Below are 16,547 nucleotides of genomic sequence, written 5' to 3' on the forward strand. Positions count from 1 at the left end.
TCTAGCACACATACAGAGACAGTGAAGTGACCTCATAGCACTGCAGACAAAGGTTGTCATAGAATTAGCTGAAGGGTCTTTTAAGAACAAGAGGCAATTTGTAAATGGCACAACTAATTAAAGTTATCAGTAGTTTTGTTAATAGTAGACACAGCTTGCCTGAGAATGCTTCCTTTAGAGAAAGAAAACATTTAAGAGGTAGTTTAGCGCATAATAGGCAGGTTTGGTTTATTGACAGGAAATGCTTTGTTAGAGTGGTGCTGCAGTAGAGTAATTAGCTGGTTAACCTCTCCTCTTCCATACTGTACGTCAGTTAGGGTCAATAGGCTGCATAATGTACACATACCAATAGCCTCTACGGTACTTGAATGGAGATAAGGCAGTCGAAACCAAGTGACACCTAAGGGGCCCTATACACTACAGTGCTGTATAGGTGACCTAACTCTCCCTCTCCTCTCTCTGTCCATCCAAGAGGAAACAAAGCTTTTAACGAGTGCTAAGATATTCATTGCAGCCATCATGAGCAGCCGCGGAAAATGGTATTACTGCTCGGGGGAAAACTCTCTGCCGGTTGTTGTTTCATTTCCACATGAATAATTGAGAGAGTCACATGTAAGACAAAGTTGCATTTACTTGCTTCATTGTATTTTAATCCGAAGTGGAGTGAACATTGCTCAGCATTACATGGAATGACAGACAACCTTTAATGGCTCTTCGTTCTGCAGAGGTCGTCACTTGTAAATATTTTCTACCTTCTCTACCCATCATGCAAAGTAAAGTGAAATCCATGGCATCGCATGCGTTGCATCCTCCTTCTCTTCCTCCTCCTCCTCCCCCGGTGAATCTGTCTAGAGATTTGTGTTTAGATGGTTGATGGTTGCCAGATCCAAATTCCTCTACATGTGCTCCTTCCTAATCAGAGGTAAGTGTATCTAGGGTTACCAGCACAGAGGGCCACTAAAGCTTGTGTAAGACTACAGTTGATAGATGGTAAACTAGTTTCCCTATCTTTGCGGTATAGCAAAGAATGCTTGTGGTAAATGTGGTGAGAGTTGTTTTTTTTTCAGTGTAGCCATAGCAATAAAACTACTAGAAGTTATATGTCTACGTGGTAGCATGCTGCTCCCTTTACTGATGGGTAGTAAATCTATAGCTAGAATCTATAACTAACTAATTATTGATTGTACATGCTGCTATATCAGCAGACAGTGGATGTAATTATATGTGTCTTTATGTTGTTAAGTGCATCATTGATTCTCATTTAGCATGTGTCAATGAGTGCTGTGTAACTGAAACCCCACTGGGACCCCCTGTGGTTTGTCACAAGGTCAGGTGTGTGGTACTGACTGTGGGCATGCCAGCCAGGAACCAGGGTGAGGTTACACAGTAAGTGTGAAAGTCTGAATCATAAGCTCTCTCACAAGGTCTCTGCAGTTGTCGCATTGGTGAGAAACGGCCCGGCGAGAAACATCCCTGGACTCCCTGGTCTGTCGATAGAAGCAAACGGTTAGTCACGGTTAGCTCAACACCAAAGAGCAAAGCTCCAGCTATTCACAGTGACGTGCCTCCTTGGGTATTTATACATTTCAAACCCTTGTAAGTCACACATCTGGAGTGAGCCAATGACAGGAGCAATAGCACAATGCAGTACCTTGTGGGAGAGGAATGGGACGTGTGTTACTTAGCCAGCCTGGCCAACAACGCTCTGGCTGCATACCAAATGGCACCCTATTCCCTATATAGTGCACTACATTTCAACAGAGCCCTATGGGACCTGGTCAAAAGTAGTGCACTATACAGGGAATAGGGTGCCATTTGGGAGCCAACCCTTGCCTAATGTCTACCCTAGTATTCCCCTCATAAACCATGTCTCTGACATGCCTGGGCCCTGGTTGTGTCATGTCATGCTGTCACTAGTAGAATAAAAGCATCAATAAAAAGCTATGCCATGCTCTAAATAAAGGATGCATGTCTCTAACGCCACAGGGGTCCAAGCACAGTTGCTGGGCTGCCATTTCTTATTGGATTACCCCCCAGGAGTTAGGACCCTGACCCCCCCCTCCACCTTCTTGTCACCAGCTGACGTCCATCAACCACTGAGTACCTGACTGACCGCAAACCCAGAAACACGCCGCTCGCCCGTTCTCTTCCTCCTCCGCCAACGCTGTAGACGTGTTACCGTGTTTGGCGATGGTGGAAGTCTCTCCCATCATAAACATGGAGGTGTAATGAAGCAACATAAAGGTGTGCTGAGCCCTGCTCCCCTCTCTCCCTCCATCCTTCCTTCATTCTCCCTCCACAGCTGAGTGGATGGGAGAAGTATTTCTAAAGGGCTGCCTGGGCGTTGGGTGTCCTGCCTGTCCTGGGCATTGGGTGTCCTGCCTGGCCTGGGCACGAGGCCTCCCAGAGAGGTTTGGGTTTCAGATGCCAGTAACCTGAGGCCCGTGTCCACTTTAAAAGTAAATTCCACTTATCGTGCCGTGTCCCTTTCTAACATGAACAGGGGCTTAGGTCTGAGCCTCCTTTATATTGTGCATACCATTTCTGTTTGTGCATGGGGGTGGGAAGTGGAGGGGAGTAAGGGGGCGGCCAAGGTGGAAGTGTTGGCCGGGGTTGCCAGTTCCTGCCCTCCAGTTTTCCACTCCCCTCCCCCCTCCTCCACTTTGCCTCCCTCTCTCCGCCGGCCGGCATACAAGTGACTGTATTGATCCTGTGAGAGCCTTTCCTACTTTCACACCGGTGGCTGACATATAAGCAGGATCCTGGGCTGGAGATGCTGTTAATGTTACTCCCCAGAAACACCAACCCCATGTGAGAGAGTGTAGAGCCATGCTGACAGGGTGTGTCAAATGTGTCTCATGGATCACGTCTGTCTATCAGCGCAGCCGATGCCCCCCTTATAGCGCGAGCGCACTGTGCCTGCTCCACATAGCCTGCACTAGGAGTATGAGCTGCATCCTGTTAGCTCCCCACTCAAGCTGCACAGAAGTTAACACACTTGAATAATGCGACACGACATGTAGGAATGTTTTAACTGTTAATTAGTATGAAAAATGTATGCACTCACTAACTGTAAGTTGCTCTGGATAAGAGCGTCTGCTAAATGACTAAAATGTAAATGTAAATGTAATTACTGTTCGCAAAACAATGTCCATACAGGCTAGAACACTTTACAATGCAAGAAGATACCGGTAGCTTCCAGCTTTGTAGGCTAACTTTCCTTGCTAGTTTACAGCTGAACTAACATCAATTCACTACCCTAGTAGCAAACCATAATGCAAAATATGCTGATTTCAAAGCTGATTGCCACCTAAAATGTATTCATTAAGTTGTTATGTAGTTAGATTGGTAAAAACAAAGTCAAATTGATTGTATGATTGATTTATTAATGTATACATGGCTGTCTCTGAAAAATGTTGACGTGTTTTTTTAAATGTCATGACAAACTCAAAAGATGCACAAAAATTGAACAGAGCAGTAGTTTATCTGTATTGATCAAGTGCAATTCTGTGACTTAAATGCCTTCTTTTTTTACAAATCTGGTATCAGTATCGAAGTAAAAATTCTGGTATCATGACAACACTACTACTATTATAGTGAGATACCACTGCACTACTGTAGTGTCCTGATACCACTGCACTACTGTAGTGTCCTGAAACCACTGCACTACTGTAGTGTCCTGAAACCACTGCACTACTGTAGTGTCCTGATACCACTGCACTACTGTAGTGTCCTGATACCACTGCACTACTGTAGAGTCCTGATACCACTGCACTACTGTAGTGTCCTGATACCACTGCACTACTGTAGTGTCCTGATACCACTGCACTACTGTAGAGTCCTGATACCACTGCACTACTGTAGTGTCCTGAAACCACTGTAGTGTCCTGAATCCACTGCACTACTGTAGTGTCCTGATACCACTGCACTACTGTAGTGTCCTGATACCACTGCACTACTGTAGTGTCCTGAAACCACTGCACTACTGTAGTGTCCTGATACCACTGCACTACTGTAGTGTCCTGAAACCACTGCACTACTGTAGTGTCCTGATACCACTGCACTACTGTAGTTTCCTGATACCACTGCACTACTGTAGTGTCCTGAAACCACTGCACTACTGTAGTGTCCTGATACCACTGCACTACTGTAGTCTCCTAACGCGTTAAGTTCAAGACTCTGCTAAAGTCTCCTACCTAGCGTCGCATCACAACGTGCCAAAAATCACAGTAAAATATATCCTCTTGTGTATTATTGCTTTATTAATGTATGTACTGCTAATCCTTTCATGTTTCTGGTTGTAGGATATGTATTTTAATTATATAATAAATTGTATTAATCAATTAGTAGTCTAGGATGTGTGTACCAGTAAATGTACAGAATGGGTGCTCAGGCTAGGTGTGTGGAGCTTTGGCTCCCATGGAGCCCAGGGGCCCCCATCCCATTCCACCCTACCCCATTAAAGCCTTCCTCAGTGCTTGATGGAGCATACCACAGGCGACCACACTGTAAATGTGGTGTCAGACAGGCCTTTTCTTCCCCTAGTGAGACGGCCTCCCTGGGTTGGTGGAAATACACTGTGTGGGTTGGAGGGGAAAAGAGGAGGAGGGTCACAATGCCTTGTTATCAATGCATTATTTAAACATTCAAAGGATCTGAGGTTTCCCTTTTAGCCGAATTCAAAGCTTAAGCTGCTACGGTTAGTGTGGCCTTAAGATGAGGAGGAGGAGGAATGTAACTTAGTTAATAGCCTGAGGTAGGCTCACTAGATGACTCACCTAGACATTGTTCCGGTTGGAAGGGAAACAAGGTGAACAGAGTTCTATTGAGCGGCGCTTTAAGCCACTTTCCTCTAACAAGCTGCAGTAAGAGGAGAGGTGGTTTGCCTACCAACCACATTGCCTCCAGCTCTCATCTCTGCACCACAGGGTGATCATACTTTCGTCCCAAATGGCACCCTATTGCCTATGCAGTGCACTACATTTGACCAGAGCCCTATGGGCACTAAAGTAGTTCACTAAATTGGTAATAGGGAGCCATTTGGGTCACAGCTCATGTCACAGAGGGGTGTAATGTGTGTCTCTGTTAGGATGGTGGTTGGTGATGGAGCTCCACAGCAGCAGGGGTGGATTATTATAACATATCCTGAGGTACCTTGATCCTTTCTATAGGAACAATGCATCCATAGTGTGATGATTCTCAGAGAAACAATGGTGGTCTAAAATACAGATGAAGAAGGTTGTTGTTATATACCTGAGACTGAATTATTGTCAGGACTGGGTAAAGGGACCAAACAAAAGGATGTGATCATAGGAGATTAGGAAGACTGTCCTATAACACCCACACAGGAGGAAGAGGAGGGATTGGTCAAGGCTGTCAACCAACCAATCAGAGATCATGGAGCCTTGACCATAATGGCCGTCTCCCTGGTCTTTCTATCTCTGGTCTCAGCTGCCAGTTAGTCAGTCAGTCAGTAGAGAGAGAGAGAGGCACAGGCAGGCAGCCCTCTGATCCCTATTTGCCCTGGGAGTAATAAAGAACGGCCCTGATTCCACAGAGAGATTACCTGGTCCTTATCTCACACACACATTCTGACATTAAGGAGCAGGAGAGGAGGAGGAGGAGGAGGGCCGTGGAGGGCTGTGGCCCAACAAACCATTCTGAACTGAGCTGTAGTGAGCTGGTTAGATCTTCCTCCTCACTGGGAGCCAGGCTATGGTTGCGCCCCAGATGGGAACCATAGGGCTCTAGTGAAAAGTACATATAGTGCACTATGTACGGAAAAGGGTGCCATCTGGGATGTAAACTATATCTCCCTACCGTCTCCTACCAGGCGTTTATCTCCCTACTGTCTCCTACCAGGCTATATCTCCCTACCATCTCCTACCAGGCTATATCTCCCTACCGTCTCCTACCAGGCTATATCTCCCTACCGTCTCCTACCAGGCTATATCTCCCTACCGTCTCCTACCAGCCTATATCTCCCTACCATCTCCTCCCTCCTTCATCCCCTCCTCCCAGGCTATATCTCCCTCCTACCAAGCTATATCTCCCTCCTCCATGCCCTCCTGCCAGGCTATGTAGACAGGGAGGAGTTAGCCTAGCTAGCCACATATTATCCTCATTTTATTATCTGCAGGTTTTAGGTTCAGATTCAGCATGGGGCTAATTGAGTTAAATGGATAGTGATAGCTTAGATGATTTTGTCTGTCTTTCCTTTATTAGGCCAATTTAGCATGTGGCTCGGTGCATTATGCTGTTTAATGAAAGCCGTTCTCAGCGGTTTATCTCTGTTGAAATGTGAAACAGGAATATCAATGCACAGGTTCACTTAACTGGCACTGATAGCTCGTCCCAGTTCCCTAATTCACCGGGAATTTATCCAGTAATCTGATTTAGGCACCTTTGACTTTGTCATTTCCTGCCTTTTCAAATCTTCTTGCTTTCTTTTTTATTATTTTTTCGCTTTCCCTCAGTCCTTCTTCTTCTCTTCTTCCCTGGGTTGAGGTTTTCATTTGTCACCCCCTCTTTCTCCCTCTCTCCCCCTCCAGGTAGCAGAATGGGTCTGGGGCGAGTCCTGTGAAATATGTCATGTCCGTTTTCCTCATTTCTCCTTATCTGGTTACTGCGGCCCGAGTGGCGGTCCCAGGGGGCTGCTGCCTCTATGATTTGTGACCCTGCCTGTCTCTGGCTGCATGGGGCTTTAATGCAATGCGTGCCTCTGCCTTTCTCCTGCTGATGAAACTGGTCCCTGCACTCCCCTGATAGACTGCTAATTTTATACTAAACCGACAGGCGGCCATGATAAGGGCTAGCAACTGCTCCTCAACAGCGGGAAGGGAGGATAGGGGTGGGGTGAGGGGGGTGGGGGTGGAGAAGGGAGAAGGGATAGTGGTAACTGAGACGCAGGGTCATATTTCACACAAAGCTCAAGCCCCTCTTTCTCTCTCTGCATTTACTTACCCGCTGCTGTTGCTAGGGAAAGCAATGCCATGGAGTCGTCGTCGTCGTCGTCGTCCCCCCCCCCCCTTCACACACACACACACACACCATGGCTGGCAGTGAAAATGGCACTGGGGGCTAAATACAAAGAGCTGTGCTGTGTGTGTGGGTGGGGTGGGGGGTGGGGGGGGGGGGGACTCCATTTTGCATGGTCACTCGGTGGAATGTTTACATTACAATGTTAATGATGCTCTAGGTCAGGGAGGCTATACAGTGAGGGAAAAAAGTATTTGATCCCCTGCTGATTTTGTACGTTTGCCCACTGACAAAGACATGATCAGTCTATAATTTTAATGGTAGGTTTATTTGAACAGTGAGAGACAGAATAACAACAACAAAAAATCCAGAAAAACACATGTCAAAAATGTTATAAATTGATTTGCATTTTAATGAGGAAAATAAGTATTTGACACCTCTGCAAAACATGACTTAGTACTTGGTGGCAAAACCCTTGTTGGCAATCACAGAGGTCAGACGTTTCTTGTAGTTGGCCACCAGGTTTGCACACATCTCAGGAGGGATTTTGTCCCACTCCTCTTTGCAGATCTTCTCCAAGTCATTAAGGTTTCGAGGCTGACGTTTGGCAACTCGAACCTTCAGCTCCCTCCACAGATTTTCTATGGGATTAAGGTCTGGAGGCTGGCTAGGCCACTCCAGGACCTTAATGTGCTTCTTCTTGAGCCACTCCTTTGTTGCCTTGGCCGTGTGTTTTGGGTCATTGTCATGCTGGAATACCCATCCACAACCCATTTTCAATGCCCTGGCTGAGGGAAGGAGGTTCTCACCCAAGATTTGACGGTACATGGCGCCGTCCATCGTCCTTTGATGCAGTGAAGTTGTCCTGTCCCCTTAGCAGAAAAACACCCCCAAAGCATAATGTTTCCACCTCCATGTTTGACGGTGGGGATGGTGTTCTTGGGGTCATAGGCAGCATTCCTCCTCCTCCAAACACGGCGAGTTGAGTTGATGCCAAAGAGCTCCATTTTGGTGTCATCTGACCACAACACTTTCACCCAGTTCTCCTCAGAATCATTCAGATGTTCATTGGCAAACTTCAGACGGGCCTGTATATGTGTTTTCTTGAGCAGGGGGACCTTGCGGGCGCTGCAGGATTACAGTCCTTCACAGCGTAGTGTGTTACCAATTGTTTTCTTGGTGACTATGGTCCCAGCTGCCTTGAGATCATTGACAAGATCCTCCCGTGTAGTTCTGGGCTGATTCCTCACCGGTCTCATGATCATTGCAACTCCAAGAAGTGAGAACTTGCATGGAGCCCCAGGCAGAGGGAGATTGACAGTTATTTTGTGTTTCTTCCATTTGCGAATAATCGCACCAACTGTTGTCACCTTCTCACCAAGCTGCTTGGCGATGGTCTTGTAGCCCATTCCAGCCTTGTGTAGGTCTATAATCTTGTCTCTGACATCCTTGGAGAGCTCTTTGGTCTTGGCCATGGTGGAGAGTTTGGAATCTGATTGATTGATTGCTTCTGTGGACAGGTGTCTTTTATACAGGTAACAAGCTGAGATTAGGAGCACTCCCTTTAAGAGTGTGCTCCTAATCTCAGCTCGTTACCTGTATAAAAGACACCTGGGAGCCAGAAATCTTTCTGATTGAGAGGGGGTCAAATACTTATTTCCCTCATTAAAATGCAAATCAATTTATAACATTTTTGACATGTGTTTTTCTGGATTTTTTTGTTATTCTGTCTCTCACTGTTCAAATAAACCTACCATTAAAATTATAGACTGATCATTTCTTTGTCAGTGGGCAAATGTACAAAATCAGCAGGGGATCAAATACTTTTTTCCCTCACCGTATCTAATGGTTTCTGGTTGACAGGCATGTGGGAGTTTGTCTCTGTCTTCTCAACACCTCTGGGTGTGTATGTGGGGAGGTGTCTGTAATCTTGCTGTCCCACACCTGTTCTGACTGGTGGGGTGTCCTACCTCCCTACCTCCAGCCCTCCCCCTCCATCCCTGCTAACCCTGCCTATCTGCCTGACAGTGTGGGGGAAATGCTCTCCATCTTATGATAAACGACCACTCGGGAGATCATTAAGTTTGTGGATCATAGGTGGAGTAAAAGAAGGACAAACGAGCGCAGAGCTGAGGAGGGAGATCATTCATTTGCTGTGCCATTCAGGCAGCCAGGCCAAATATGCATGGCTGAACACAGCAATAGCCACAGCAGTCTCAGATCCACCCTCACGTTAGCTGCTGTATCACAAGACCCACCGCCTGACATCTCGGTTTCTCCTGCTACTAGACACTCAGGGGCCCTATGGATCAAACGTCTCAAAATACAAATGCTGATCTAGGATCAGGTCCCCCCTGTACATGTAATATTAATCATTATATTCTAAAAGGTAAAAATGATCCTAAACCAGCACTCTTACTCAGAGACACTTGAATTCAGGCCCAGATAGGCAAAAACAACGAGCAAGCAAGAAAAGAAAGTGGGTTGGGGTTAGAGGGTGATTGTATTTCAGGGCCTGAGTGGGTACGGATGAAAATATTTATCAAAGCAGTGGCTACCCTGACATGATTGTTACGTAAATGGCAGCTTTGGACCCGGTCCCAGCTCTTAATGGCAGAAGAGCTGTAAGGAGGATGAATGAGGGTGGGTGGAGGAGGATGGAGGGGTGTGGGCCGCTGGGTGACAGTGGAGGAGAGGAGGAGGAAAGGAGCTGTCAGAGCAGGGTGACAGTGATGAAACACCGACCCGGGCCGCAAATTAACACAGTGTGTGGTGGTGAGAGGGGAGGTGGGAGGTGGGTAATTGAGAGCTTGGTTTTCTGTGCCAGCCAGCTTGCCCCTTCTGAGTCACCCCCCGCTGGGGTCTCTCTCTTTTTCCCTCTGCTCTCTCTCCCTCTCTGGCTGCTCTGTGAAGTGCAGTGTTGCATCATGTCATGGCCGCCCAGTGCAGTGCCCTCCCTGGTGTTAGTCCAGACAGAACATCCCTGTAGTAACATACCCTCCCTGCCTCTCCTTCCCTCTCCTCTCCCATCCCCATGGATGGATGGTGGTAGGTCTTGTACCATGGGAGGCATGCAGGGGGATGTTGGAGGACGTATGGCTGAATGGTTCATGCATCAAACACAACCCATTTACAGCACTACAGGGAATATAATGCATCATGATTGGCTTTGTGTAGGATGCAGAATCCAGACTTCAGGCTCCAAGGTAGAGTAGAGGCAATAAGCCATGATCACTATCGACCCATGGATGAAATACAGTAGGTTTGTTCCCCTGCCTTTGTCAGCTAAACCCACTGCATGCCCTTGGATGGAGTATTATTGGCCATAGCTGGTCATTGGTGGTCAATGGGTCTTTGTTTTGTTACATGCTTCCCAAAGGGATTAGTTGGATAGTCATTGTGGATAAGAGCATCTGCTAAATGACTAAAATACAAACAGGCGGATGTGAATGTTTGTGGGTTTGGAACCACAACAGAATAACACAGCTACAGCATTGCTTGTTTTGAATCTTCTTCAGTTAAACAGTCAAACGATTTTGCAGTTCTATTCTGTACAAAATGTATCCAGAGATTATTTTGACAGGGACTGGGAATAGGGTTTCCGCTTGGGTTTCTATTTGGCATTTTGTTATGGTTTTGTCTTGTTCCTCCATAACCACCACACATTATATCCCCACCCCCTCCTCCTCCCCCTCCTCCTCCTCCATTTGGAAATATCTAGCTCAGTGTTCAGGAATGCAAAGCATGCAATACGAGCTTTAGATCAAAGGTACGGCTGCGCCCGGACAGATCGTTTGATATAAAGCACTGGGATATTGGTCTCTCAGCAGTATTTACTAAATGAGGTTAATTGACTGTGGGTAATTGCTGACCTTCCTGTCTTTTTGAAATCACATCCTTAACTGATCAATGCCTTTCATTAATTCATGGCTGAAAGTCATTCTGTTGATTACCTCGCTACCCAGCCTGCTGCAGAGCTAGAGCTCATTTGGCTTCTTTGTGCAGAATTTGGTGGAATTTGATGTGGACATTTCAAATGGCTAACGATTTGTCATATTTCTATGCAGTGACAGCAAACATTAATGCCCCACTACACTAAATGTCTCACTAAATGCTGGGTAGTGGTTTTCTCTCCCCGTCTCTCTTTCTATCTCTCTCCCTCTCTATTTGTGCTGTATTTTCAAGAGATTTGTGCAGCCAATAAGTCAGACGTGTTCTGGGAAGTTGAGGGACTTTTTAAAACAAACAGTGGTGTAATTTGTAATTTGGCATTGCCTAAATCTCGGAATTATGGTGCTGCGTGTGGCTCTTTGGGGAGTTAACACTCTGTTGGTGGGATTTCACACCCCTACCCCCCTCCACCGCCTACCCGCCTCGTTCCCTCTCTCTCTCTCTCCCCCTGCGCCGGGCCTGGCGAGGGAACAGGAGGATTTCACAGCTGCTGTCTCCCTCCCTCCGTCTCTCTTTCTCTCTTTTTTCTCTCCAGCAGGCAGGCAGGCAGGCAGGCAGGCAGGCAGGCAGACAGACAGCGTGTTTTCTCACGGAGCCCTTGTGTGGCTCAGAGGAAGCTGAATCATAAAGCATGGCTAATGAATAAAATAAGGAAGGAAAGCTGAGGCCTGCTGAAGGCTCTCCTGAGAGAAGGCCAGGCCCCAAAGCATCAGGCTCAAATAGCAAAGGTCAGGCTTCCTGCTGCCCAGTCCAAGGGCTTTTGGCTCCCAGCAATGTGGCTTGAATTTCCTTAGTTTTGAAATGGTTAGATTTCCTTGTTTCCTTTGGAAAACCTGGCCTTTGGTTGGTGCCCCCTGTCCTCTCCTCTCCTCTCCTTCTCCTCTTTCATTCCCTGTCTGTTTTTTAATGATGGCCAGGGCTCCCCCTCAACAAAGAGAGTGTGAAGAATTTGTTATACATGACCTCTGCACACCACAACCACAGGCGCAGAGACAGCCAACAGAACAGCCCTCTCAAAAAATGTAAACTTGAGCAAGCTAGCCCAGAAGTTCAGAAGTATAAACATTTTTTATGCCAAAAACATGCCTTGTTTTCACATGCCTTTTTAAGAACTGCCTTTGTAAGTTGGCCTTGTAATTGTGAATTATATGACTGACTCATGTGGAGTTGGTGGATACAAAACAGAGCATTAAACGTAAACATTGGTTGTTGAAACTGCTACGTTTGTTGGAATAGAAAAACAACTAGGCAGCAACATAATTGGCCCTTACTGAACACATACGAATACAGAGGTCTTAATATATTATAAGACATGGCAGTTTCTGTTGTTTTGTTTTCTTCATCTTTGTTCAAGACGGTTGTTATAGTTGTTTAGAGTATGACCTAACCATTTAGTTTTCATGACACTGTGTGCCACTCCCAGCACCCAGACCCGACCCAGCGCCTGTGTCCACTTGACAAGCTTCATTTCTCCTGAGCCATATGTTCACACAGGCCCTCCAGGGTAGCCAGTGATTCAGGCAGGCGGGCGGGCGGGCGGGCGGGCGGCGAAGCTTGGTACTGGAGCGTTTAATGTGGAGTGCTAGCTAACAAAGAGCATAGTGTTGTAGCTGCCTGGTTCTGGGAGAATGGAGGAGAGCAATGCAGAACACTCTTTCTCTCCTTTCCACTCCTCTTCACAAACAGGGTGGAATGGATCACCACAACACTGCTACTGAAACTAAGCATTCACTTCTATCTCTTCCTTCCACTGAAAGTGCACCGTACCCATACAGTACCATACCTTGAGTGGAAGTTAAAGCGTTAGTTATAAGAGCACTTTGTAGGCTGGAGGAGCGTTGTTATAGTTGGTATTAGAGGAGAGGGTGTCTCTAGTCTAGTGCTCAGTAAAGGCAGTAACAGTATCTAGATTGGGAGGTTTTAGAGGAAGGTCTCTCTCTCCCTCTCTTTCTCTCTCTCTGATTCACTAGCAGTGCTTTACATATACTGAACAAAAATATAAACGCAACATGCAACAATTTCAATGATTTTACTGAGTTACAGTTCATACAAGGAAATCAGTCAAAAAAAAAAGGCCCTAATCTATGGATTTCACATGAATGGGTAGTTGTGCAGCCATGGGTGGGCCTGGGAGGGCGTAGGCCCAACCACTTGGGGGCCAGGCCCACCCACTGGGGAGCCAGGCCCACCCACTGGGGAGCCAGGCCCAGCCAGTCAGAATGAGTTATTCCCCACAAAAGGGCTTTATTACAGACAGAAATACTCCTCAGTTTCATCAGCTGTCTGGGTGGCTGGTCTCAGACGATCCTGCAGGTGAAGAAGCCGGATGTGCAGGTCCTGGGCTGGTGTGGTTACACGTGGTCTGCGGTTGTGAGGCCGGTTGGATGTACTGCCAAATTCTCTAAAACGACGTTGGAGGCTAAATGAAAATGACATTCTCTGGCAACAGCTCTGGTGGACATTCCTGCAGTCAGCATGCCAACTGCAGGCTCCCTCAAAACTTGAGACATCTGTGGCATTGTGTTGTGACAAAACTGCACATTTTAGAGTGGCCTTTTATTGTCCCCAGAACAAGGTGCACCCGTGTAATGATCATGCCGTTTAATCAGCTTCTTGAAATGCCACACCAGTCAGGTGGATGGATTATCTTGGCAATGGAGAAATGCTCACTAACAGGGATGTAAACAAATTTGTGCAAATTTCTTTAGATAAATAAGCTTTTTGTGCGTGTGAAACTTTTCTGGGATCTTTTATTTCAGTCATGAATAATGGGACCAACAAATTACATATTGCGTTTATATTTTTGTTCAGTGTATGTTCCGTTTGTGCTGCGTAAATTACAATGATGGCAGTTAAGGACACTGGGACCCAATGGCCAGAGCATATGCTCAGTTTTAACTGCTTTTCTAAGTCCCAGCAGGGAGGAAGAGGCGAGGAGGGGAAATTGTGATTTACACCAAGTGTATATAGACTTACATCATAGGATGAGGAAGATGTTCAGTGTTAAAGCTACAATATGTAACTTTTTTGGCGACCCGACCAAATTCACATAGTAATGTGAGTTATAGATCTTTCATTCTCATCGAACGCAAGTCTAAGACGCAGTAAATCTGTTCTATGTTCTCTATTTCTATGCTTCCTGTTCTTTAGTTTTGTTTTTGCCTCTTTTACTTTCGGTTTTGTACACCAGCTGAAAATACAATCGTTTTGGTTATGAAAAATATATTTCACAGAAGTTTAGATGGTACAATGATTCTCTGCACAGAGACTGCTTGTTCTGTCACATAAACTGACATTAGACAAACTATTAGAATTTTAGCAACCAAGAAATGGCGGAGCGATTTCTGCATAGTGCATCTTTAATATTATCTTTTAAATGCATACTTTTGTCACCTTCTCGCACATTAGCAGGTTGTCTCTTGTCGATTTACGACTCCAAAGCTGTGTTTAAAAGTTCTGTGTCTCACCGGCCGGTTCGATGTGTATTTTTGTTAAAATAAAAAGCTGTTTTCTCTTTCTGGAGAGGCTCGCCAGAATCTACACATATGACTGACCAGGGAGGAAAAAGCTACTCGTGTTTAGTCTACATGTCTCTGCTGTCACTTCATAGTCAGATTACTTTTTCCCTTTTCGCTTTGTCTCAGGCCCTTACTCACAGTGCTGAATTTGCCCGACTTTCAGGAGGGACTCGACCTTAAACAACTTCTCTCAACTGAACTATTATAACGATGGAAATTATAGTAGTGATTAATGCAGAGTTGGATAAAACAAATATTGAATGTAACATTTTCTCATGAAATCATATTTTGAAGACGTAATGATTCTATATGAAAATTGAAATAAAATGTAATTTATGAACACATTATTACAGTGTGGCCTAGATTTATCATTTACGCTTTACATTGAGCAGCATTAGCTTGGTGTAGTTGTCATTGTGTCGTGTTGTGTGTAGGGTCTTTGTACATTCTCTGCTCCTGCTCAGATCCTGCTGAGGCTGAGCCACCACACAGCAATACCCTCCTCTCCTCTCCTCTCCTCTCCTCTCCTCTCCTCTCCTCTCCTCTCCTCTCCTCTCCTCTCCTCTCCTCTCCTCTCCTCTCCTCTCCTCTCCTCTCTCTCTCTCTCTCTCTCTCTCTCTCTCTCTCTCTCTCTCTCTCTCTCTCTCTCTCTCTCTCTCTCTCTCTCTCTCTCTCTCTCCTCTCCTCTCCTCTCCTCTCCTCTCCTCTCCTCTCCTCTCCCCCCTCTCCTCTCCTCTCCTCTCCTCTCCTCTCCTCTCCTCTCCTCTCCTCTCTGACAACCTCCTGTGCTGTGACTGTGACTGGGCTGGCTGGCTGGCTTTCAGGTGGCACAACAGTGCCCCCTAATGTTACCTTGTCTCTGTCTGGACAGAGAGCTCAGCTCTGCTCAGAGAGAGGGATGTGGTGAGGATAAGGAACTCAGTCAGGTGCAGAGAAAGGGCTTCTTCTCAGCAAGGCAGATTGAACACAAGTCAAGGAGCCACTGTGTTGGATATGTATGGGTGATGTAGGGTACAGTAGCTGTATTGGACCTGAGACTTAATGTGTCCATATACATGGTTACAGTAGATATTGGAAATATGTATGTTAGACACAACAGAGAGGTCCCTGTTAGCCATCTTGGTGGATCCAATAGAATAGAATGAGTGTGTTTATAATCATGACCATTTTGACTGATGTTTTTGAAGGATCCGATCCCTTCCTCCATTGTGTCATGAGTGCAATGCAGTTTGTCACGTTCTCTAGGTGTCCCATCTTTGCATGGAAACTACCATTGTCTTGCACAGAGGTCATCCATCTAACCAGACTATTAACGTTTCTCCTTCCTCTTGTCTTCCAGGTATCTGATGTAGGATCCGAGAAACTCTTCTCCCCCACTACACCCGAAGGTAAGACGTTAGTTACGTCTATATTCACACTACATTTGGATGGGCGAAAAACAAACCATTCTCCCCTGTGCAGTCCACCATCATCCTTGACATGTCAATGAACACCAAGACAGTTTATAACATGCCAATTACGTTTTCTGATTCTGAATTGATTGAGCACAAACCAGAACAGCTATATTTGCACATTTTCTTGCCTGGATGTGGAACTGTATTGGGACACCCAACGTAAGGCCTACGTATCTCCCCTTCCCACACCCAATATTCATGCTCATTAGAGTGGATTTACAGGCTCCGTGCCGCATGCTTCCATTCCACAAATACAAACATCCCCCCAGGCTATACAAGACTTCTGACAGCAGGCTTGGCAGTAATGGTGGACAGAACAGAGGAGGGAGGAGGGGGGAGGGCCCTGAGCCTCTCAGTCAAGATAAACACAGGCCCACTGGGAGGGAGTGGGCGAGGGGGAGGAGGGTAGGCGGAGGGAGTGCTGCACCTGTACTCAGGCTGAATGGGGAGATGTGTGTAGGGGTGTGGAGGGAAGGTGGGTGTGAAGAATGGGATGGGAGGAGGCCAGAGGAGGGGAGGGCAGTCCCCTGGATGATGAAAGATAGCAGCATGTAGCTCATGTTATGTCCCCCCAGGGAAGGAACCAGACCCATTAACAGATGCAGCATGAGAGCTATTTCTGTAAAATGGGGCCATTTTCTGGAGG

The 16,547-nt window shown here is 46.3% G+C and overlaps 1 protein-coding gene across 6 annotated transcripts in view; it reads left to right on the forward strand.

The window, feature by feature from the left end:
• The window catches only part of LOC121530631 (autism susceptibility gene 2 protein-like), a 375,807-nt gene that overhangs the window by 315,421 nt on the left and 43,839 nt on the right, over positions 1-16,547 (forward strand). For all 6 annotated transcript variants that reach the window (XM_045226824.1, XM_045226825.1, XM_045226826.1 and 3 more), the window contains one exon: positions 15,787-15,835. In XM_045226824.1, the coding sequence (XP_045082759.1) occupies positions 15,787-15,835 (49 nt within the window). The remainder of the gene's footprint in view (positions 1-15,786; positions 15,836-16,547) is intronic.

Source organism: Coregonus clupeaformis, chromosome 18 (genome assembly GCF_020615455.1).
Source record: "Coregonus clupeaformis isolate EN_2021a chromosome 18, ASM2061545v1, whole genome shotgun sequence".
Lineage (NCBI taxonomy): Eukaryota > Metazoa > Chordata > Actinopteri > Salmoniformes > Salmonidae > Coregonus > Coregonus clupeaformis.